The sequence below is a fragment of the Pogoniulus pusillus genome, chromosome 2 (genome assembly GCF_015220805.1).
Source record: "Pogoniulus pusillus isolate bPogPus1 chromosome 2, bPogPus1.pri, whole genome shotgun sequence".
Taxonomy (NCBI): domain Eukaryota; kingdom Metazoa; phylum Chordata; class Aves; order Piciformes; family Lybiidae; genus Pogoniulus; species Pogoniulus pusillus.
Genome location: NC_087265.1, coordinates 16,634,740 through 16,659,347, shown reverse-complemented (window position 1 = coordinate 16,659,347; position 24,608 = coordinate 16,634,740). Strand labels below are relative to the sequence as shown.

At 39.9% G+C, this 24,608-nt stretch overlaps 2 protein-coding genes across 8 annotated transcripts in view; both read left to right on the top strand.

Annotated features, from left to right (window-relative positions):
* The window catches only part of PTPN4 (protein tyrosine phosphatase non-receptor type 4), a 122,699-nt gene extending 115,148 nt beyond the window's left edge, over nucleotides 1–7,551 (top strand). For all 3 annotated transcript variants that reach the window (XM_064157622.1, XM_064157613.1, XM_064157603.1), the window contains one exon: nucleotides 1,104–7,551. In XM_064157622.1, coding sequence (XP_064013692.1) covers nucleotides 1,104–1,190 — 87 coding nt within the window. In that variant the 3' untranslated portion in view covers nucleotides 1,191–7,551. The remainder of the gene's footprint in view (nucleotides 1–1,103) is intronic.
* Nucleotides 7,552–10,373: 2,822 nt separating this feature from the next.
* The window catches only part of EPB41L5 (erythrocyte membrane protein band 4.1 like 5), a 61,278-nt gene continuing 47,043 nt past the window's right edge, over nucleotides 10,374–24,608 (top strand). Inside the window, exons 1-3 of one of the 5 annotated variants that reach the window (XM_064157560.1) lie at nucleotides 10,374–10,575; nucleotides 11,765–11,949; nucleotides 22,423–22,527. In XM_064157560.1, the coding sequence (XP_064013630.1) occupies nucleotides 10,548–10,575; nucleotides 11,765–11,949; nucleotides 22,423–22,527 (318 nt within the window). In that variant the 5' untranslated portion in view covers nucleotides 10,374–10,547. Of the gene's footprint in view, nucleotides 10,576–10,683; nucleotides 10,796–11,764; nucleotides 11,950–22,422; nucleotides 22,528–24,608 lie in introns of those variants that run through there. The other 4 variants (XM_064157583.1, XM_064157593.1, XM_064157578.1 and 1 more) reach the window with 4 other exon arrangements.

Here is a 24,608-nt window from a genome sequence, read left to right as displayed (position 1 = left end):
GTGTTGTAATTGGCTTGGGATTTGGTTTGGGTTTTTTTGCCATGTGCTAAGTATCTTCCAGTCTTCTCATTTCTCATAGAGAAACCAGAACTTTGAAGCGTCGGTGAAACACAGGTGTTCACTGCTTCAGAGTGCGAAGGGAGAGTAAGAGACCTGAAGTAGCTTTTAAAAAGGTTTCAGAAACGTTGGCTATTATAATTTCTCCTTTGGCACAAAGTTCCCGATTTTTTTTATCTCCTGAAAGATTCACTCAGTGCCCACAAGATGGCCCTGTGGATGTGTGTCTGTTCAATGTTCTATACGAAGTGAGCTCAGTCTCCTTCAGAGGGCGCTGGAGGCAAAACCTGTATTTGACACAAATACGTATAGAACTATTACAATATACATACAACAACACAGTAAATTGTGATTCTATTACTAAATCTGTTACTGTGGCCATTTAAGATCTGACATCACTTATTACTGCATAGAAAGAAAAGGATATTCCAGGGCACTGTTGGCTTTCAGACCAGCATATGCACCATTAGGCAGTATTCAGTGATGGTTGTGGCGCTTTACAAAGCAGTGTTTGCATTTCATCTTATTTTCATTATATTTTAATTTGATCACTGTTGGTTTTTTTAACTGCTGTGTGTTTAAAACAAAGCATTAGTGACTATGTATGCAGCTGCTAGATTTGAATACACTGAAAATGTTGGCATCGTACAATGTTAAGAAACTGGACTTCCAGCTTTCTAAATAATGAAACAATTTGATTTTTTTAATCAAAGGAGGTGCCAGTAACATGCCAGAATTAATGTAAGTATGGTAAAGTCCTTCGAAACTGTAGGTTATAAATGCTGAGTGCATTGAAAATCTCAGGTCAGTGAAACTTCAGCAATGAAACAAAGAGCAGAAAGTTATTAAATATGTGATGTTATAATAGTACTGATTTTGGGGATGTGAATTTTGGTATGTATTTTGAAGTTCTGCTCATCTCATTCTCATGAGAAACAGGGTGTTCAAGAAATGTCATGGGGAAATGTTACAGGCCTTTTCCATTTCCAAGGGGCATGGTTTGATTATGTTTCTTTTCAATTTACTGAATCTCCTTTCCTTTTCAGAGTCAATATAGATTTGTATGTGAAGCTATTTTGAAGGTGTACGAAGAAGGATTTATTAAACCTTTACAAACATCACTGCATAAGTGAAGAGCAAAAAAACCTAGAATATCAATTGAGGAACTCTGTCCTCTATAATGAACTGGCAGCATTCTTTGTGCCATAGTACTGCTTGCAGAAAATGATAGTGAAGTACAGCAAAGAATTGACAAAGGACTTTGAAAACTTCAGCACTGTTGCACTTTACGTTGAAACAAAATCAGTCTCTGAAACTCTTCTAACCTTCATCTGTTTGAAGACTTTTATTTTCATGCTTTGCTCCGAACAAACCATAAACTGAAAGAACTAATTGTGTTCAGGGTAATCGACAATATTTCGTTGTAGTGCCATATATTGCGCTTCTGGTTGAATTGCTACAAACAAGGCTTGGAATTATTTCACTCCGTTTTACACCCATGTCTCTTAAAATGAAGAAAAAAAAAAAGGAAAAAATACACTAAGCCATGGTCTTTTTCCAGTGCTAGGTTTATTTACTATGTACAGACTCTCACTGTTTTGTTTTCTACAACATTAGCAATATTGCCAATACTAGATAGATACACACTGCCTACCAATGCAGCACACTTTGTCCTACACCCTTACTAGAGACCAGCTGGTTGTTAGAGGAAAGCTGGCATCTGTGTTAACCCAGCAGTAGCTGCATAGTGCCCACTTACCAGCATCTTGTACAAAATAACAACAGTAACAATAAAAACTTCAAAAAATAATAAACAGCATTTCTGTGACACAGCTTGTGTGTCATACACTGGTGTATTCTGATTCATGTGACTTAAGAGTACGTGATGGGAACTAGTGCATGCATTGTGTCTTAACCCCTTAAGTGCCTTGAGACTTAGAGCGTACATCCAGTGAAAGGCACTCATGATTCTCTGGGGGTGGTATTGTTCTGTCATATTTATCTTAATGGGTTCAGATTTTTTAAACGGCCCTTGGTGCTTGGAATGTGTTACCACAGGGGGTCATGGAAATACCATTCCCTCTTTCTTGATACAAGTACCTGTGTGCTGCTCTCAATAGCAAAAGCACCTCTGCCAACTTAATGAATGAGCATTGTATGCTGCTGTGTTGTAATCTTGTGAAAAATCTGACACATTCCTTCATTCCTTCCAAATAGAAACTTACTAGCAGCTTATGAAATGCTGGTAGGTCATTAGAAGCTGATACTTCGTTTTATCCTTTTACTGAGAATAGCTGTCTTACCCGATTAGAGCATAACTTTTTAATAGCACTGATAATTAAGTTGAACTTGCAATTAGATGTGATTTAATTCCATTTTCTGCTAACCAATTACTTTTTCAAATCCTCATAGTTGATTTCAAGCCATGTTCGTACAGGTTTGCCTTTTTTTTTTCAATTGTTTGGGTGGGAGGGAGAACACTATGAAGTTGTCCTAAAACTTTGTTTTAATTCTATAATGACCCCAGCCACCTTCTGTTATGCTTGTGCAAAATTGTTCCAGTTGGTATGGGTTGTTTCTAATTTAGTAGGTAGAAGTTTTGTAAGAAGTGTCTCTCTTAACAGTGTCTGAGCTCATTCTAAAGATACACACATGTCCCAGTTTTTAAACATTTTTTCCAGTGCAGGAGAAACCACGTTAGAAGCAAAGTATCCTGTGTAATATACTGTAAGAAACAAATCAGTCACATCTTTGACTGCCCTGTGACAACTTTATGCCCTCTATTTAAAAAGTTTTAATTTATTGTATTGGTTTCCTGAATATGTTTATCCAATAAATTGTGTTGTAAGGTGTATGGAGCATAGAATTAAAATGGAAAGTTCTATGCTAAATAATTTTTAACTATGGAAGAATTACATAATATACTGTGTTTTATGGACATTTGAAAGAGATCATCTATGAACTATTAAGTGAAAAGGAGTTCAGGCAAAGTGAAATCCTGGCTTAAGACTTAGTAATAAACATGAACCACAATGCCAAATGGAAGACAGAGTTTTAAATATTTTTAGAAAATAAAATAACACTAGGTGGCCTGTGGCCCTGTTACTTATATTTCTAGATTTGATGCTTAAATCAATATTATCCTCAAAAATGAATCTTGCAAGAATCTCTGGATCTGATACACTGAAAAAGAGTAATAAAGTAGCTTTAATCTCAGTTTTATTTTAAGCCATTTGCAACAAAAGAAAATTCTTTAGGAAAGTATAAGCTTTAACTTACATATTACAAGATTGTTAGCTGAGATGCTGACTAGCTGACAGGCTATTTTAAACTCAGCACTTAGAACAATTCGGCCATTATATTGGAATAAACTTTCTTCATAGTTAAGTCGTAAATGAAAATAGCATTTGTCCTTTTTTATTTAGGGAAATCAGAAATGGAGTTTATAGCAACATTATATAGTGTTGGGTATGTCACATATTTAAATATTCTTATGTAAAGTTGCCAAAGCAGTTTGAATTCAGAAGACCCATTTATACCACAATTAAGTGTGGGATAGTTACTGTTTGTCTGTCATTACTGTTTTTATGACAAACACAGGTTAAAAATAACAGGTCTTTTTTTAAATCTTCCTCTGCTACTGACTTAAGCTGATGTGTAGTGTATTAACTAGTTGCACGGGAGGGGGGAGGGTGGGAAATGGAAACAAAGTAACTATTCTTAGATAATTGGCCATCAGCGACTCAGTGGCTTTTTGGCTTTTCTAAAGCCAGGATAGTGGTAACCAAAAACTGATTGGCAAATAGAGCAGTATTGCAGCCTTTCTGCACCATAAATCATTTGTTCAGATGTTTCTACCTGTTGTGGTATAAATGGCCTTCAAAATTTTTTATATGGCCAAAAAGAAGCAAAACTGCTAAATATTTGGGTTATGAAGATCTGTATCATCCTTCAGAGCTTTTTAAAAAAGGTTTTGTATGTTTCATGCTGTACAAAACATGAATGTATCTTTCAGGCATAATGACTTATAGGTCTATAAGTGATTTGTGTTAAGACTGTTGGATTTTATGAATAACTATTTTCATACCATTTGATTAGGAAAAATGTTGGGTGGGTGTGGGAAAGAGTATGTATGTAACATTTCCATGATACAAATCCAGTTTAAAAATAATTCCTTGTAAATAAGAGCAATATTTGACAATTTTGTGCCAATGTAGAATTCTAAGATTCTTGTTTTCCTTTTAGATTTGAATTGAAAACTGCTACTATCATCTCTTGCTTAAAGTGGATTTAAAGGTGATTTTAATAGAAAGATGTGAGGCTCTAGTTTGGGCTTGAGTGTTTTGGGGGCATTTTTTGTTTTTGCTAAATATGAAATAAGGTGCAGGTATTGTTTAATAAACCCCCTGCAGATTGTCAGCCAATCCACTCAGAGAAATACTGTGTTAGATATACCAGTTAACTGAGAGCTGAAGGATTTGTTTCTTCTGCATTTGGAAGCATTTGGTATTTTAAGGAATTTGTAAGTCTTAAGCACTAGAATACTGATTTTAGACATTTTATTTTTATATATTCCCTCCCAGTTATGAAAAAGAGAAACATTATTTTTTTCTTGGTACATATAATGCTAGCTGATGTTTCTTCTACATTTTTCTGTTACATTTGGAAAGCTTATGTCCCATATAGATAAAGCAGGCACGCTTGTAGAATATCTGATTGCAGTCTAGCACAGCATCTTTTAGAGAAAGAGTGAGAAAGAAGTTGGGAGACAAAGGAACATGAGGGATTTGTTACGGAACCAGTGTAGCCAGCAGCTTTCCCCATAGGCCTTCCAAAAAGCTTTGTGGATAGCTGTGGAAGGGCCAGAACGCATTGCTGCAGTTGCACTGCCTAGGGCGGTGGGAAGTAAGGGATATATGGCATAGAGGTGCTGGGGCTCCAGGTATGCTGTGAGCTGAACTAAGTGGTATTTTTTATGCTTATGCAGTGTGCGTGCAGGTGTGTGGGTGATGTTTGATGGCTCAGGGAATTAATGTGAGTGTGGTAAAACTCTGATAGATCCACTGATATCCAAGCAAAAGCAAGTTGTCCAATATGTGTGCTGTTGTTTTGGCTGTGGAGCAGTCAACCTCTGCCTATGGAAGAAGTCATCAAAACTCTCAGGCTTGAGGATAAAGGGAGGATTAGATTATGGTGCAAACTTTTGCATGTTTGGACTTCCATGAAGTGCAGGAATGGTGCCCTCTAATGTGAGATAAAAAAAGAGTTACAAATGACAACTCAGGTCCCAGGGTGACTGGGTATATTTGCTAATTTAAGTACCCATCTTTTGTCTTGAGCTCATTTCCAATGGTGTTTCTAGTGCTATGATATAATATCAAAGTCTGGTAAACATACATTCATTGACTAGGTGAGGATCAAAAATACATTCCTTAAGTGAGGGTTTATTTTGTTTTGGTTTTTTGTTTAGCAGTATACAAATGGTTATCACTGTATTTTACCTCTGTGATACTGTGAATGTGCATCTCTTCAATTCATAGCACTTACCCAGCTACAAGTTTTTAACTGGGGCATAAGCAGTAAGCTCTGGCAGTTGGCTCTGATATGTTTTGCTCATTGAGAACGTGGTGGCAGAAATTTGAAAGAAATCACTTTGTAAAAAATGCTGAAATGTGCTGTTAGATTTCATTCCTATTAAAAACAAAGCACCACAAAAATTGTCATTCTAGCCTGCTACAGCATGAACCATGAAACAATTTCCATGAACTGGCTGACAGTGTATTGGTTGTATTATTTCATATTTAGCAAGCTTACAGTTTTTTAAAGGGTGATTTTTTTTCTCAAAGTTTTTTGATGTTTGAATAGTAGCACTTTATCTCATGCTTACTACTGACTGAACTATCAGATAAAATAAAGTGAGTTTGGAGAGAGATACTTAATGGAATTTCTATACAGAGATTAATTCAGATTACACCCTGGTACGAATGCTTCCTATTGTTCCAACCATTTTCTGTTTATCGTGCCTCTGTTTCTGAGGGACTTCAGAAAATAGGCATTAATAATTCTACCATTTAAATTTCCCTGTCAAAATTAATATAAAACTTGCATTTGGAAAAGACAATTACAGGGGAAAAAATTTCAAATAGAAACTTCAGGGTACTTGTGCATTTATCTCTTTGATCTCTCTAAGCTAGCTGCAAATCAGCTATGTTTACCATAAATGTTTCTGCTAAGCATTATTTTTAACATTAGATGAATTACCTGGAAATCAGTTGGGTTTTTTAGGGGGGGTTGTGGTGTTTTTCTTTTTCCTTGTTCATGGGTTGTTTCTTTTCTGTTTGGGGGGTTTTTAACTTATTTTCTTTCCATAAAGATAATGCACAGCAAAGTTTAAAGTTGTCACCCTTTTACTCTTAAGCCAGGGGCCTAAGACATGAGTGAAAGGGTTCTAAACAGTTTACATTAAGCTGTTGTTTTCTTTAACAAGAATATATCCACAGAGACTAGACTATAAATGATTCAGTGCAATTATCTCAGTTCATTGTGGCACCACAGTAAAAATTTGTCATAACCTTACAGGAGAGCTAAGGTAAGAAAGCAAATGTTTTATTTTACCAGTGTATCCGGATTTGATTTCCATGGGGTTTGTTTACCAGTGATCCAATTTTAACCAGTCAATTTGGCAGGGCTGTTTGCGTGTAAGAGTTGGATTTTTTTTCCTGTAACAGGTGCTATACAATGTGTAAATACAAAGGGAAGAATATTATTTAGATCACTATTAACAATCAGATGGTGGCAATATTATTTGCTAGTTTCTTCTGATAATTCATTTGCATTTCCAAATGTGGCTTTCAGTTGTCAAATTTCATCTCAGTTTCATACCGCTGAATGATGGACTGCACGTATGAAATAAATCATCTCGGATTGAATATCTCTTTTGTTGTGTAGACTAACTCTTGTGTATTAATGTCGGGGGGAATGGGAAGGTTCTTCTCGTAAGTAGACTTTTGCCTATAAATTTGTTTAAAAGCACATGAGAGTGAGAAAAAGGAAGAAAAAACTAAATGCAACATCTTGGCTAAAGAGCTGGGGTGGTTGAAAACGATGGAAACTTGAAATTGGTCAACACTGGACAACGTGAGAATAAATTCAGCTTTTGTCACTGCAGCTACTGTATGCTTTAAAGGGCCTTATGTACTTGTCCTCATTTTGATAAAATGAAATTTCTTGCCATTAAAATGATACACTAACTTCTACAGAAAACCAGCAGTTCCCAGGATAAATATGCTAATTAACATTTAACAAGTCTTGTTTTAGTCTTAAGTAAAATTTCATTCTATTATGTGAAAAAATGCTGTTATGCATATTTTGTGGATATATTTAATTTCAGTTGACAAATAGTTGTCTAGGTACAGACTTGAAAATATATATATAGTTTACTTGTGGATCTTAATTGTTTAATTGCAAAATAAAGATGTGCTTTAGTAATTTAAAGGGGGTTTTGGCTTTTTGTGTGTGTGGTTTTCTTTCTACTGTACACATGAGTTTGCTATTGGGTTCTTCTACATTATCTCACATCAGAAATGTATTTTACTTTTTGACATTGTATGATGTAAATACAGTCCCAGGGATTGAGCAGTAGGAAAGGATAATAAACTGTCAGGAATTGTTTGGCTACGGATGAAAAATGACAGCATAAGCCAAAGTGGTTTAGCTGAAAATATATGCCTCAGTTTTTGCTCTAATGGATGAATAACGATTTTTCTTTTATACAACGAATGCTTTGGAGATAGTGTTCAATAGAGATTATAGTCTGATCACAAAACTAGTGTGAAGAACAGAAATTCCATATGGAAGCTTATAATGAAATATTTGCTGCCAAAAAGTGAAAGGTTATTTAAAGCAAAAGCAGGAAAATATGATGAAAGGACTTAAGAGGGAAGATAAAAATCTCTGGAGGGATTAAATCTAAGAGAGCAGAGAGATCCTTATGTTCTTAATTTGACTGATAAATGTAGGACTTCAAAGTGAGGACAAGGAGTTTGGCTTTGAAGTACAAAAAGATGAACTATTGGGAAAGCATTCAAGGAGAGAAACAGAAGTAAGAAGAGGTATTAAATAAATAGGAAGATGCTTGTTTAAAGTGCAAGACTGGATAGAAGGCAAGTCACAGTTGTGTGTGCATAGGCTTGGACTGTGGGTAGCAAATAATGGGTAAGGGAGTGAACTGTAGGTACTTGGAAGAGTAGCAGAAGGTTGATGTGAAATAAGAGCAAAAGCAAGCAAAAATGTGTGTCTCAATCTACAGAAAGGATGCTGGAACTAATTGTTCTCAGTAACAGCAAGAGGGGCTGTGAGTAATGAAACTGAAAGATGCTCAATTTGAGGAAGTAGCTGAAGATGGGCAGCAAATTTAGGCACAGCTTCTAAGAATCCAGTATTTCTCTGGAATGTGTTGCCTAATAAGAAAACACAAATTGGTGTACACGTAATGGCTAGGAGACAACCATATATGTGACACAGATGTCTCCTAAAAGCTAAGCATTCTTTTTATGTAGATGATCAGTTAGTTGATCTTAGAATCACAGAGTGGTTTAGATTGGAAGAGATCTCAAAGATCATCCAGTTCCAACCTCCCCCACCATAGGTAGGGACACTTCCCTCTAGAACAGGTCATTCAAGGCCTCACGCCAACCTGGCTTTGAACACCTCCAGAGAGGGAGCATCCACAGCCTCCCTGGGCAACCTGTTCCAGTGTCTCACTGCCCTCACTGGAAATAATCCTTTCCTAACATCTAGCTGAATCTCCCCTCTTCCAGTTTAAACCCATTACCCCTTGTCTTGTCATTACAAGACCTTGTAAATAGTCCCTCCCCAGCCTTACTGTAGGTCCCCCTAGAAGGCCACCATAAGGTCTCCTCAAAGCCTTCTCCAGGTTGGAGAGCCCCAGCTCGTGTAGCCTGTCCTCATAGCAGAGGTGCTCCATACCTCTGATCATCTTCGTGGCACTCCTCTGGACTCCCTCCAGCACTTCACTGAGAGTTCGTCAGATACCTGAAAATGCCCAAGATGAACTACTTTTCCCCCTTGGAGTATTTTCTGTCTTTCCATTGAACGTTATTGCAAGCTCCAAGGTGTATTTCATGACAGAATGAGAGCAAGCATAGTCCCCTCTCATCTGATAAACAGCATCAAAAATTCCTCCATTTTGTGATTTAATTTCCAGGTGAATTACCAGGCACAAACTTGCATCTCACCTTTTTGTCCTAAGCTTCCCTTGCTCCTTCTGCTTGTGGCAGGATGAAATTTTTTTGTTGTCGATTCAGGGATGCTAAAGTAACAATCAGCTATTTTGCTTGTTCAACAAATAATGAGCAATCTCCAGAAACCTTTAATTTTAGTTTTGATTTTTTTTTTTTTTTCATTTCAGCAAATTACTTGATGTATCTTCAGGCACTGAAGAGGATTGTGCCGTAGATGTTTCATGTGTTTCATGCCAGTTCCTCTGCAGAGTGACTGGTTCTCTCAGCCTGTGCTTCTCAGCTGAGCATACAAAATGTGTGAGTAGCAAAAAGGTCTCAATAACAAGCCGGCCTCTGCTTCCCCAGACTGTTAGGCTAGATTTCCAGTTATCCTGGGATTTTAAAGGAGTTTGAAGCTTGCTTACCCAGAGCAGTGCCAATGCTAGCTGGTGCTGTATTTTGCAAGCAGAGTTTATATTGCTTTCTTTGTATTGCATTTCCTGAGGTTTTCTGTTTGGAGATCTCAGTTGCTGGCTTGAAGGCAGATATGTACTCAAAAAGTCAGGTGAAGGCGGTGTGGGTGAGAGAGGCTTTCCTTCCGAGACAGCAGCAGCAGAAAGGGGCAACAATCACCGAGTCCAACTGTGTTCTAAGAGGAGATCAGAATACAAACTAGGTTTTGTGGTTGTGGCCTTGTTTCAGTCTATTAGTGCTAATCGGTGCTAACGGTGTTAACTTCGAATGGTTCTGCTTTGTTTTCTACTGTCCCACAGGAATTACGTCGGGCACTGCTCAAAGGAACCATTTTCTTCTAAACTCAATGGTTTCAAAAGACCTTTGCCTGAGGCTTATTGTCATTGCTGGGGACTGTTGCGGCTGAGCCGCTGAGGGAAGCTTCCACTACAGGTGGAGTTTTCCGAGATCATTTGATGTGCCGCTTCGGCAGGGAGGCTTCAACACGCCCGAGCTCCGAAGCGCCCGCGCCCCCAGGACGGCTCCGCGTCACGGTGACGGGGCGGTGCGCGCTCCCTCGGCCCCCTCCCCTGGAGCACGTGGTCCAGGCCGCCTCCCGCGGCGGCTCTCGGCTGGGCGAAACCACCTGGCTCTGGGCGGGGGCGTCTCTTCGCCACTGAGAGCCGCCCACTTTAAAGGGGCGATGACCCCTCCGGAAATTTGCGTCCTGTTCGTCGCCTATCTGTTGCTTTCCTCTCCCATCGTACTCTTCCTCCTTCCTCCGCCTAGCCGAGCATGAGGGAGCAGCTGCGGCAGCCGCCAGGTGAGTAAGCATGGACAGCAGGAAAGGAAGGGCGAGTAGTTGCCCATTTAAGGGCCTCCCATGTCTCTCCGCCATGTTCGGAGGCCCGCCCCCTCCCGGGGGCTCCCTCGCCGGCCCCCTCCACCCGCCGCCGGGGCCTTGAGGCACCGCCGCGGGGACGCGCTCTAGTTGTCCCCGGCTCCGCCGCTCCCGCCGCCTGGGCCGCGGGGCTGCCTGCCAGGTGAGTGTCGTGAGGAGCTTGTCGCGATTGCCGCCATCGGCTTCGGGGAGGGTCGGCAGCGACGCCACGCCGGTGCTCCAGCAGCCGCGGCTGCGGCGATGAAGGGTGCGGCGCGACCCCTGAGGCGAGGCTGAACTGGGGCCGCAGGCCCGCGTTGAGGTGGCCGGCGGTCTCAAGGTGTTGTGTAAGGGTAGGGACTCCCGGCCGGCGTGAGCCGGGTAGGGAGACTTGAGCGGGCGGGGGCCGTTTGTAGCCGGGACTACTCCTATGAGGAAGTCGGGTGGCGGCAGGTTTCGGTGCCCTGTGTCCGCGGTCTGGGCGAACAGACCGGCCGGTTGTTGGACTTCGGAGCTTGACCCATCGCCGAGCGCCAGGTGCCCGCCGAGGTCTCGGGCCAGAGCTCCCGCCCCACTCCGCTGAGCGTGGGAGCTTCGGCGCAGCCGTGGCGGTAGCGAGACGAGAGAGCCGCCGTGCCCCAGAGACTGGGCACCGACGGCTCTGTTTTGCAGGCAGAGTTCTGAGGCGGGAAGGACCATTCGTAACTTTTTTCCCGTTCGAGAGGTGGAGTGTGTTAGCCAAGAAAATAGCATATCGCCCGTAGTTCTTAGCTGTTTACCAGGATAGGGAGAACATCGTAGTCTCGTTGAGGAGTAAGGAGTGCAAGTAGCAGTTGTATTAATAAAAGATTGCAGTTAATTGTAACACAACCGTTGGTTTTTTTTTCCTTAATATGCTTTCAGGTTATCCCAGAAATCCCTTCAGCTACCGTCAACAGTTTGAGATGAGTTGTTTTCAAAGTACTCAAACAATACTCTGGGTATTTAAATCCAAGGAAGTGAAACTTGAGTTTGAGCCCTTCAACAGTGCTTTATCAAAATGCCGTTTTTGAAATAGTATGCATGTGAGCTTCCCTTTTTTTCAGTGTAAAACTGACATTGACACGTTCTTTCTCTGTCTTGAATTTTGTAGCAGACATGCTGAGCTTTTTCCGTCGAACCCTTGGACGCCGCTCCATCCGTAAACATGCAGAGAGGGAACGGCTAAGGGAGGCCCAAAGAGCTGCAACCCACATCCCTGCTGCTGGGGATGCCAAATCCATCATTACTTGCCGCGTAGCACTACTGGATGGAACAGATGTCAGTGTGGACTTACCGGTACGAGTGATGCAAGTTTGCTTTTTCAGTACCATGGGTTTGTGTCAGTCTGATTGTGCTCTTTGCTGCATAAGTTAACAAAGACATATTTGTTTGTCATAGCAACCGACCTTGTAACTTAAGGTCCACTGAGTTACTGGTTATTAGAAGGTATTGAAAGAATAGTTAGCTTTGTTTTTGGCTGATACTAAGAGTGTTTTGCTGGGTGTTGTACCTTGTACGTGGAACACTTTGTACTGTGTTAACATAATTGTTTTGCCGACACTTAACTTAGAGAGGGTAACGTTTTGAATGAATTGGACTTTCTTTTCAGTGAGCTGTGTGTGTATCATGAGAATGGAGGTAAATCTCTTAGTCTAACTCTGTTAAAGAGGAGGGGTGAGCTGGAGTACTAGCAGTAATTTTTTTGTGTTTTGTTTGTTTTGATTTTTGCATTCAGGGTTGGATTCAGGCTTTAGCACTTCTTGAGAAGGGAAAAGAGATTAATTTACTTCCTTTTTGCTCCTCAAGGCAGAGTAACGAAGAACAAAAACTGTCTCATCGCATAGTGCGTTATTGGGAGTGAGGTGTTAGCCACTGTTTTACATTTCTAAAGCTCCCTTAATACACGCGTGTCTGTTCTGCTTAATTATATACCTGGTTTGGGCCAACTGGATAAGCAGAAGCAACAGAACCGAGATGTGCTCTGTTTTTCCATTACTGCAGTTGTTAGTGACTTGTTTTGACCTCACATGTCTGAGTTAGGAAGCTATGAATCTGCAAGACCTTCTAACTAGTTCCCTAGGATTTGGCTGTAATAACATTCTTGCAGATGTTGGAGCTGCTGGCTAGAGAGAGTGTGCAGAACAGCCATTCTTGAAATTATTTTTCTTTTCTCCCTTTTTTTTTTTTTTTTAAAGCCTGATTCTGGAGTGTTTATCTGAGAAAGGCTCAATTTTTTAGAGTATTGAGCAGTGTTGTTGACAGTGAATGGAACTGTCTTGGCAATATCCATAATAGAGTTAAAAGAAATAATTTGTATCTCTGTTTATGAAATGATTATACAGATAAGTGTTTATAGAGGGCAGTAGAATTAATATGTACATCTCTGAAACCATAGAATGAACATATCCAGTGCCGGTTAGTGCCTAGGATGTTTGTTTGAGGCCAGGAATGCCCCCAAACACTTTATAGCAATAGTTACACTTAAAAAGTACTCAAGTTTAAATTGACGTCTCCATATAGCTAACCAGAGGAGTAATCTTTGGAGCTGGAGTTGGCTCTGTAGGCAAATTCCTGGCGCCTCTAACAACACTTGTAAGGCTTTGAGGAGCATAAATTGAACCTGAAGAGGTGTCATGACCTGCCATCTGGACTATAAAACTTTGATCAGTGTGCCGTAGTAACTGTTTCTACAGGAAACTTTTTTCATTCCATTTTTCTTTATAAGCCAACAAAAGACTTACCTGTGAATGTCCAAGTTACGACTGACAGTAAACAAATGTGCTAAATCTGCATAGCCAGGTGCAGTAATTTAAGTGCATTGTCAGTGTCTGACATGTGCCAGTGTCTTTGATCTATTTTTATTACATTTTACAAATTTTTTGGCTCCTTAATGTGTGCGTGTGTTTCTGCTTGCATCATTCAACATTGCAGGGTTGACTCTAAAAGAGCAGGAAAAACAAAGAGACAGGGAAATGAAGTGCAGAGTACAAAATCCTAACAAAACAGGATTGTTTTCTAAAATCCAAAGCTAAATTGCTAAATTAAAAATACATATGTCTACATTTATGGGTGGGTTTTTTGCTTTTACCAAAGCTTTGCTTCAGAATTATTGTCCTATTTCAGCTAAGGCCTTTTCCAAGACTAGTTCTGTCACTTCATCAGGAGATTTGGTTTAAAATAAACTTTTCTTATCTGAAAGGGGTCTGTGAGTTCACTTGTGCACAGTTTTACTACCTAAAATAAAACTACCTAAGTTTTATTTTAAAGAAACAACTTGAAACAAGTGTTTCTGAAGTCTGAATCACTTGGCAAACAGGTTAGTTCATGGCCAGAAAAAGAGTTCTCTTGGCAGGAACGACTGACGTACCTTTTTTTAATCTGTGGCTACGTAAATACTTCACAGAGGCATAACTTGTTGCTGCTACAGGAAGAAAAGATGTTGCTTTCATTATTGTGTTTGTCCTTGTTTTCACATACCCCTTGGCAGAAGAAATATTTTTTTGGCAGCCAGACACTAAGCTATGTCAAGAAAATGCTGTGGCTGAAAATAATTGGTATAATTTTGTTATGTTAGTTTCCAGCTGGAGCGATTCTCCAATCTGGTTCCCCATGTGCCTTCCCAAATGTGGTGAAGAAGCATTTTGAGGCAGTATGAGGCTTATGCTTGCTTAAAGCGTTTGTTGAGCTATGCCCTTAAAGTGAATTTGCTCCTGAGAGGAGTCTGAAGTTAGGGTTGTCATATCAATGATTCTGAGATGGCTAAATTTGTTTAATTTTTTTTTACAAACATGAACGAAACAAAACCCACCAGAATTATAAGAGAAACCCCCTAAATTACAGGGAACATTGTTATGTAAGCCAAATGTGTTTCAGACTTTTTAAGTAGCAAAGACTGGTATTTCTGTGAATATTGACAATGAGGCAGGAGGGACATGTAAGTGATACAGTTGAGATTTATTAAACACAGTGCCAGGATTTGACCAGTAACTCTGCTTTTTGTCCACTGATCTTATCTATGGTGTCTGTCAAGCCACTCAATCTGTCTGCTTTTCTATTTCTTCCGTTGGTTTTAATTACAAAATTGCCTGACTTTAACTGTTTACCAGAGCTGCACAGTGCATAGACAGGATTCTTTTCAAGAATCTACTTATTTCATAACCATGTCAATGACTGAAGAATATCAATGATATGCATATTATTTACTGTCACTTTGGTGTGTTCAGAATGGAAGGCATGAATTTCCCATGAGTCATCAGTCTTCTTTGGGGGCAGATTGAAAGGTGTAGATCTTTTCCCCATTGTTATTCTAAAGCTGTGTTTCAACTTGGCAGTTTTCCTTGTCCATTACTACCTTTTTGAAGCTCCTTTGTCCAGGTGCTTTCAGTGATTTTGACACATCTGTTTAGTGAAACAGTAAGAAGTTTATTTTTTTATAATCTATTAAAAGCTTTTATAAAATACATGGTGTGAGTTAACTATGCTGTTGTTGATGTTGTTTGTTATGCATACTGGTTTACTGTCAGCTTACCTCAACTTCGACTTGGACAAAAGCCACATCATGCTTTTTATTCTAATTCTTTAAGATCCATGGATGCAATGTTTGCTTAGTAGTATGAATGGTGAGAGGACAAGAACTCTATTTTGCTGACGTCCTCTGTCTTACTTGTAATCCTGTTCCCATCCAAAACTAAACTGCATCTTCCCACACTTAACCTGGAATTCCCAAAAGCTCAAGAGCTGTGAACAATCTTGGTTTAGTACCTGAAGAAGACTCCATTAGTTCGGGCATACCACTCTGGGCTCTTAGGGAACTCCTCACCAGCTGGAATACTGTCTCTTGTGGTGGTCACAGTTCGTGGGAGTGGGAGGACATCATAGCTGTACTTTTCCCTGAAAGCTGTTTTTAATTGAAGTTGCTAACAGGTTATAAAATACTTATGGGCAAAACTATTTGTCAAGAATTTAGAATAAAGTGCTCTTTCAAGTGCTAGAGGGCTGTGGAAGATTTTTTTTAAGTCAGAAGATGTAAAAATTGGGTGTTTGTTGTGGAGATAGTCAGTCCTATGCTGTTCATAGCAATAATTGGGAGAGGGAAAAGATAACCTAGATAAAGGCAAAAAAAGTGGTAAGGTAAATAATGTAAAATAAATTACAGGAATACACTCAGAACATGCATATTTTTCAAAATCTGTGGATAGCTTTCTGGGAGGTCAGCCTTATAGTAGCAGCAGATAGTGAGTATGGGGTCTTGTAGATGCAGCACTGCAAGCCAGGAGTGTTTCAGTAAAAAAATCCTGATCCTGCTTACCCAATTTACATAATCTTCTCTCGGATAATAGAGCATTAATTGTATTCCGGTTTCTGTACATGCACCTAAGTTTTAAACAAAAGCTTCCTGGTGGTAGAAGGTGAAAGACACATTATGAGAATGGATGCTCTCTGAGTAGATTTTCATGTTAGAGTATTCCTTACTTATGCATGCATGAAATTTAATACAGAGATTGCAAAATGAGATAGTTTTGTCCTTATTATAGGGAAGTATAATTAAAACAAGGTCTTATATAAACCAAACAAAGAGCTCTGTGGAATAGACGGTATTACCTAAAATGTTTTAGAGTTTTGAAGTAATGCTGACAAAATAAGATTAAAATAATTGTATTTGTAGTGATAATTATAAATAAAATTAAGACATCTGTGTGGAATACAAAAAATGTTGCCAGCAAACTACTAAAGTGTTCATGGAGATGATCTCTGTTGATCCAATTACAAAATCAGAGATGTATTTTGATAGTTGTTTTTACTCAGTAATCCTACTCATCTTTTTGAAAAGTAGTTAGAATGTTTGTGGCTACTTGCTGAATATTTGTAGCTGTCAGTATGAGGTATAGAATGCTGTCTGTGGCACAAATGCCAAGTAGAAAGAAAATCTAGTAATGCTAGAAATACTAAAAAATCAGTCTTTGAATAAAATGAGTAATCTGAGTCCTCAAGGCTGACTTTTAAATTTTCAAAATAAATCTCATCCGAGAAAAATAATAAACATTTGCTTGTGTCAGTGTTAAGATGGTAAAGTTTTGGATTAAAACTTTTTTCTCCTATGTGACCTTTGACTTAAACTATTGCAGTGCTTTTGACTATTCACTTAAGCTTCTGAAAGACCTTTAGCAGGCTGAAACTAGGAAAATATCTCTTGAGCTAAGTGTTGCAAAGCAGGAGTGCTGTCTGTGTGGTGTAAGGGGGCCCAAGCTACAGTGCAGGTTGATCCAGTACTTCCTGGGGTGCCAGATTTAAATACGTCCTGAGATTGAATGTAAACATACGTGGTACATGCTGGGTGGTTTCAGCACTGTTGAGCTGCAGCCCAATCACAGGCTGCTGAGGCAGGCTGAGTGCAGCCGGTTTGGGTTCACGGCCGCAGGCTTTCTGGGCTTGCTGCGATGCACAATGGTCTGGTGCAGCTGGAAGAGAAGGGAGCAGCTGTAAGGAAACTGTGGCTGCTGTCAGAGTAATTTGTTTGGCCTGCAGTGTCTGGGGATGGGGCTATAGGCTAGTTTAGTTGCCCAAAGGTTTAACATTCTAACTTACAGCATATCAGTAAATTTTGCCTGAAGCCCTGCTCAACTGCCCCTGAAAACAGCTTGGTCAAAGACTGTGATTCTCATATGCCCCTAACTGGAGTGTTACTGAGAAACCTGAAGGAGGAATGCCAAATAAAACTGAAATGTTAGAGAATATTCTAGGGGGAGTTATTTAGTCTCTAAAACCTTAATGCTAGACAAGCAGTTGAATATAGTCTGTATTAGACTATTAGGAAATGGACTCAGAAGTGGGTTAAATTGAGTGTGTAACCAGAAGATGCAAACTCTGTGAGAAAAAGAAGATACTTCTGGCAAGTTTTAAATCTTTATCTTTGTATGTGTGGGGGTCAATGAGCCTGTGCACAGTTCATTAAAAGAGTTTGAGACCATGTTCTATATAGCGAGTATTGAAATAAATTCTTTATAAAGATTTTTTTTTTTCCTTTCTGGGGAATAACAGAGCAAAATATTTACTCCCAAATTCTTAGCTGCTTATATTTGGAAGAAACTGAAAAAATTGATAAGGTCTGCTCCTGGAGGTAGAAGTTATTTTCTGCAGCTTTCTAGCCTGCAATACTTAGTACAAGAATGTGTGATGTGACTTGTCAAGAGGTGGGGGATAAACAAGAGAAACCGAACTTGTATTTTGCTGCAGTGGCACCTTTAGATGGAAAAAAAATGACTGGGGAGCTTGGAAAAGTTGTTTGAAAGACTTGCTTGGAGTTTGAGGAGCAGCTTCGTTTGTAGGTCAGTACTTAAAGCCATAAGAAGATCAAGGTGATAGAAATGATGTGTGGTTCTAACACTGCCTTTGTAAAGATAAGGGGCTTTAACCCTCCAACTCTCCAGCAAACCTTAATGGTGTTAACTATAGATACTGTTTTCATGATACTGAGATGATATCTTTTTTCTTTTAAAGCTCACTGTCAGAGCTTTCTCTTCGCTTAGCTTTAATGTCTTATTTGGGAGAAGGGAGATCAGCTTAAAAAAATAGGTAGGCTCATCTGGTGTTCCCACGCTGCCATGGTCTGCAGATGTGCATAGGTGACATCCTAGGAACTGGATAGCTGTAAATGCTGAAATAGGGGCCCCTAGCATCCCTGGGGAGAGGTCTTCCTAGGTGGGATCTTTTTCAGGAAATTTGAATGAATATGAATGGTAACCCTGTTAATGAACTGGGTTGGGGGGGAAATCACACCAGAAAGGGAGGTTTTTGTTCTTCGCTACTCTTTCACCCGTAGTGGTGAAAGCTACTTTTAATTATTGTTACTAAGTAATATGGCATAATCATCTAAATAAGTCTGGCAGAAAAGTACAGGTGCAGAAACACAAGGGATAAAAAGTTCCATCAAAGTAAACCTTACTCATTTCTCTTCTTAGAGTTCATCTTCTACAGGGACCTCATTTTCTTCACAAAGAAATCAAATAGAGGAGAAAAGACCTTTTTTCTGATAAGCTTTTTAGATATTAAATTATTTAGGTGGAGTTTTAGGTCTTGTTTCGTTTGGGGTTTTGTTTGTTTGTTTTTGGGTGGTTTTTTTTTAAGTTTTGGAAATTTGAAGTACTTCACTGTGATTAGAAACCTGATACAAACCTTAACGAGTGAGCAGTTCAGCTGGTGCCTGCTCAGCACAGAACTCTCACCCCAACTGATGCAAGCCCTTCACCAGTACTGGTTTGTACTGGCTGCTGCTAGTACTGAAAATGGCTTTTGCATCATGCAGGCAAGTTGTGAAGCACTGGGTTGATGATTTGTATTGAATGCGTGTCGGTGAGAATACCTGTACCTTTGAGACCATGAGAAGGGGGTGTAAACGCTACCCTCTAGCTTTAGGCAGTGCCTGATATACCTGAGCCATGGCAGATGATGTATCAAGGGGAAAACGAGCCTGCTGAGGTGATCCCCAGAGCTGGCTTTACCCAGTCCTGCTGGTGAGCCTCCGAGGTTAAGTCCGGCTTTTGTAACACCTACTCAGCCAGCAATTGCAGTTATTGAGATTAGCATGAGATGTCATTAGAACATAGTTGGGAGCATCCCTTCCATTCGGGGGTGGGAGGCAGGATTCTTAACCAAGGCGATCAAAAGATGCTTTTATCTCATTGTGAAGTGTGGCAAAAGCACTAGATGACCTGCCCTATATAAATAATATATTTTATTTAAGTTTCCCGGCTCAGTTGTTGATTTTCCTGCTGTGAGATGTTTGCTGTTGCTTCCCACAGAGTATAGCAAACTGTATAAATCACGCAGTCAGGTTTTACAGAATTACAAACCCATGAGGAATTTAGTTTGTACCCTGAAGGGAGGACCAGGCACTGGCTGGACTGCTTGTGAGTGGAGTCGTTAATGGTTCATCGGTAGCCATTAAGCAGCTTCAAAATATTTGTCCTTTGAGGGTAACATAAGCCCTGCTGAAACAAAAAGAAAAGAGGTTGTAAAGGAATTAAAATGGGATAGCAGAAGTGTAATAATGCTATTTAAACTGAATGTTGCCCTTAGAAAGTTAGGATCTTTTTCACCGGAAAATATTACGGAAGTGTATTCTTGCTATGTCCTTTTGTCAGCATTTCACAGCTTTATCAAATACAAATAAATTCATAGAACTTGACCACTACAGAGCAATAGTATTTTTGGTTGCTATTTGTTTAGATGCGAGGAGGAAGATTGTTTCAATTCGGCATTAAAGCATGTGTGAAACTTTTGCTGACTTGCACAAACACAGTCACCGATGGCTTCGGTCATATGCAAAGTACTGCATAATTAATTCCATGTTGACAACCCAGGCGACTGAAGGCAGAAAACAACCAGTAGGCCTGCAAATCTTCCCACAGCTGCTCCAGTGCTACTCTTCGGGGGCTTTCTCCCACCTTAGTCGTTCTGATATTTGAGTCCTTTGCTGAGAAGGACTGAGAAATGGCAAACATGCTCTGAAACTCGTTTGATGCTGCCTTAACTTTGAACAATACTACATTTTGGTTATTGGTAGTCTGAAATAGTACGTGTGGTAATTCTAGCCTCCAGCTGAAGTGCCCTATTGCCTGAGAGTGAATTTGGCTGAGATAACTGGTTAATTACAGTTTTCAAGGATGATTTAATGAGGAATTGAGAAGGCTCTGAAATGTTCTGCTCAGTGAGGGGAGGTTTTCTTCTAGTTTTAGATGGACTGTAGAAACATTTTTGCTCTCTTGCTGTCAGAAATACTGAATTGATTTCACTTGGATACCCTGTGCTGAGAGAAAACAGCAAAATTTCAACCCTTTTTTCTTGGAAGAAGATACAGACTCATAGTGGAAGAAATACATGGTTTTACATGTAGGCAATTTGCTTTAAGACTTCTGCTGGGAGTCTTGGTGGTGTTTAACTAAATCTGCTATTGCCTCAGTAGTATTTTTTAAGACAACAGAAAAAGCTTGCCCTGAATGAATTTAATATGGTCTACATCTACCCTACCTTCCCCACTACTTGGAAATACAAAACTCTGGGAGAACTTGCTTGTTCAGGTTCAATGTACAGACCTTTCGAGACCTTTTCCTTAGAGGTGTGAAATGTAGTGTTGGATTTAACTAATTGATCAAGTAAACTCATGATTATGGCTGCAAAATTGAATATAAAATATTTGAAGATCAAGGTGGGGGACGGAGGCAGAAATTGTGCATGTTGCTTTACTTACATGGCTACTATTTGCTGATTAAACCAGATTATTTCCTAGAATAAGAACTCTGACCCAGAATTTTGAGAGGTGAACTAAATCTGCTAATTTGTACCTTATTGAAAAATATGCCCAGAAAGTTAGCCCATTTCTCAAGTCTGGAATGAATAAATATTAAAAGATTGCAATATTTTAACATTATGGAAATAGAATAATCCTAAAACTGCTTGCAAAGTAAGTGTAAATCTTTTTTTGCACTTCTTTGCATTAAAAAATATTTATATTCAAGACTATGGCTTATGTTCTGGCCTGCTAATTTATTAATGTATTTTGTTGCATTTTAGTATCTCAGGTATTGCTGTTAATCTTTTCTTTCAGTGTTTTACTATAAAGGAGTTCATGGCATGAAAAATGTATGTTGTGTAGAAACTGCCCAGTGCTAATTACTTCTATTTAAAAGCAACTATTTATTTTTTTAGATCATCAGTGTAAAAATGATGTTTACTGCGGGCCAGAATGAAGTTTTCTTTTCCTAAATTATGCATGAGCATATGCAGTGTTTTTTTACAAGGCAGTTTTATGAACTTACTTTTGTAAATGTGTTACCTAACTACTAACTATTACAGTTACTTGCTTCTGACTGTTTCCTGGCAGTTGTTAAAAGGACTTGCTAATGAAATGCTATGTCCTAATTCAGTATGCTTTGCTACCTGCCTAGATATGAAACGGTAGTAAATTCATAAGCAATTTGCTGTACCTGGCTCTGAAAATTTTCCAGTGCCTTAGTTACTCCAACTCCGCTAGCTATATTTCCAGTTCTTTTGAACTTCAGTGAATAAGGAGAGCCTAAAAGGGACAATGACATTTTAACATTGTGTTGTGTGAGTCAGTGTTTACATTTACCAAAAGAAGGATATTCAACACCTTTAAGGATGCTATCACAGTGTTAGGGACTGGAAGGGACCTCGAAAGGTCATCTACTCTAACCCTCTTGATAGAGTAGGGACACCTAGAGCAGGTCACACAGGAACACAGGCCGATTTTGAATGTCTCCAATGAAGGAGACCACAACCTCTCTGGGCAGCCTGTTCCAGTGTTCTGTCACCCTCACAGTAAAGAAGTTTTTCCTTATGTTTACATGGAACCTTCTACATTCCAGCTTGCACCCATTGCCCCATGTCCTATCATTGGACATCACTGAGAAGAGTCCAGCTTCATCCTCCCAACACTTATCCTTTATGTATTTATAAACATTAATGAGGTCACCCCTCACTCTCCTTGTCTTTGAGCTAGAGACCCAGCTCCCTCAGCCTTTCCTCATAAGGGAGATGTTCCACTCCCTTAATGCTCTTTGATAATAGCCTTGATGCTATGTGTGCTTCTTGTGGAGTGTACATTTGCCCTTAAAAACAGTCATAAAGAAACATGAAAGAAAAACATAATTTTCAAGACTTCATTCTGTGCTTCTCTTACTTTTGAAATGACAGTGTAAAGTATGTCTTAAGGTAGTTACTACAATAAATGTAATTCCTTTCTATTTTCAGAAAAAAGCCAAAGGGCAGCTGCTGTTTGAACAGATCATGTATCACCTGGACCTTATAGAAAGCGACTACTTTGGATTAAGGTTTATGGATTCAGCACAAGTGGCAGTGAGTAGCAATGCTTCTCTTTTTAGTCTAAAAGTTACATGTTAATAGTGACCAAAATACTACAAGATAGTTGCCTTTTTAGGGGTAGGATTTGTGCAGAAGCTCTATGGTGTTTTAAAGTGACTCCAAGTTTAATTCCAGTTTAAGCATTTTAATGTATTACAATACTGTTGTCTCTTCCTTTCTTGTCTTTCTCTTGTTCCTGTCACATCTTCTGGTGCCATTAGCCAGACTGAGCCAGTAGGACCCCAGAGCCTGGTGTGTCATGTATAGATTCTTGTTGCTGATGCAGAGAGGAGGGGGAAAGCTACAGTGTGTGCCTGGCCCTTCATTGTTCAACAGCGGAGAAAGTTTTACTTTGCCAGTGCCATCAGCTTTCTTATCAAAAGCCACCTTGTTAATGTCTACTCGGGAAATAATCTTGGCAAGAGGGGTTCGTTTTTCACAAGTTAGTTGGGGAGAATGTAGATGTGTTTGTGCATACCAGAGCAGGGGGTTCTTGCAAGCCTTGAGTTTGTGAAGTTTATTGTGTTTGTAAGACCATGACTGCTTTTGAAAACGGAAGCAGAGCATTGTTTATGAAAAGCAACCACTGCTGATGCCTAGTCACTGGTGGTGTCCCGCAGGCTTCAGTACTGCTTATCCTCTTTAATATCTTTATTAATGATCTGGATGAGGGAATTGAGTGCACCCTGAGTAAGTCTGCAGATGGGACCAAGCTGGGTGGCTGTGTTGATTTACTAGAGGATAGGGAAGGTTTACAGCAGGATCTGGACAGGTGAGATTGATGTGCCAGGTCTAACTGTATGACGTTCAACAAGGGCCAAGTGTCAAGTCTTGCAGTTGAGTGACAACAACCCCGTGATGTGCTACAGACTAGGGGATGTGTGGTTGGAAAGCTGCACCTTGGAGAGGGACCTGCGAGTATTGGTTGATAGTTGACTGATCATGAGCCAGCAGCATATCCAGGTGGCCAAGAAAATCAGCGACATCCTGTCTTGTATTAGAAACACTGTGGCCAGCAGGAGCAGAGAGGTGATCACCACTGGTGAGGCCACACCTCGAGTATTGTATGCAGTTCCAGGCGCTTCACTATAGGAAGAGCACTGAGGTGCTGGAGTGTGTCCAGAGAAGGGCAACAAGGTTCCTGAAAGGCCTGAAGCACATGACCTACAAGTAGCATCTGAGGAAGCTGGGGCTGTTCAGTCTGGAGAAAAGGAGGCTTAAGGGAGATCTCATCACTCTCTACAACTACCTGAAGGGAAGTTGGAGAAGGGGCCCAGCCTCTTTGCCTTGGTGTGATATGACAAGACTAGAGAAGATGGTTACAAGCTGCACCAGGGGAGGTTCAAGCTGGATTTTAGGGAATATTTCTTCACAGAGAGGATTATCAAACATTGGAATTGCCTGCTCAGGGTGTTCAAGCAGTGTGTGAACCTGGGTCTCAGGAACATGGTTAGTGGTGACACTTCAGTGCTGGGTTGAAAGTGGACTGGATGGTCTTGAAGGGCTTTTCCGACCAGATATGTTCTGCAATTCACTTGCAGGCTGTGCAGTTTTATACAGATACATCTTATGTCTAAGTACTTAATTCTGCCGAGATGGATAGTTGCAAGTTAAGTGAGGGGTTAGACAAAGAGTGGATTTTTTGCCTCTGCCCTGCATCCCTTTAACTTAAACCTGTATTCATTTACCCCAGCTCCTCTGGGCAGAATGAAATCTGAATTTTCATACTGTGTCTATTGCTCTTTTGTGTTAGATGCATCTGTGTTTCAAGCCCACTTCAGAATTATTTCATTACTAGGGTGGTAGAGCGTAGTTAGTTGCTCCTGAGCTAAATACCTGAATTGTTTTGGGTTATCATACAAAATGGAGGCAATGACACATTCCATTACTTCTGTGCTGGTTGAGATCTGAAACAATCTGAAGGTGACTTCATAAAATGGCAAAAAAACTCCCCAAGTTTGAATCTTTGGAAGAAGCTGACAGCTTTAGACACAGCATTATCTACCCCAAAGCACACTTAGAATGTGATGGAGTTTTGTGCTTAGCTTGTAATTGTAGGGAACATTCTCTTTGGA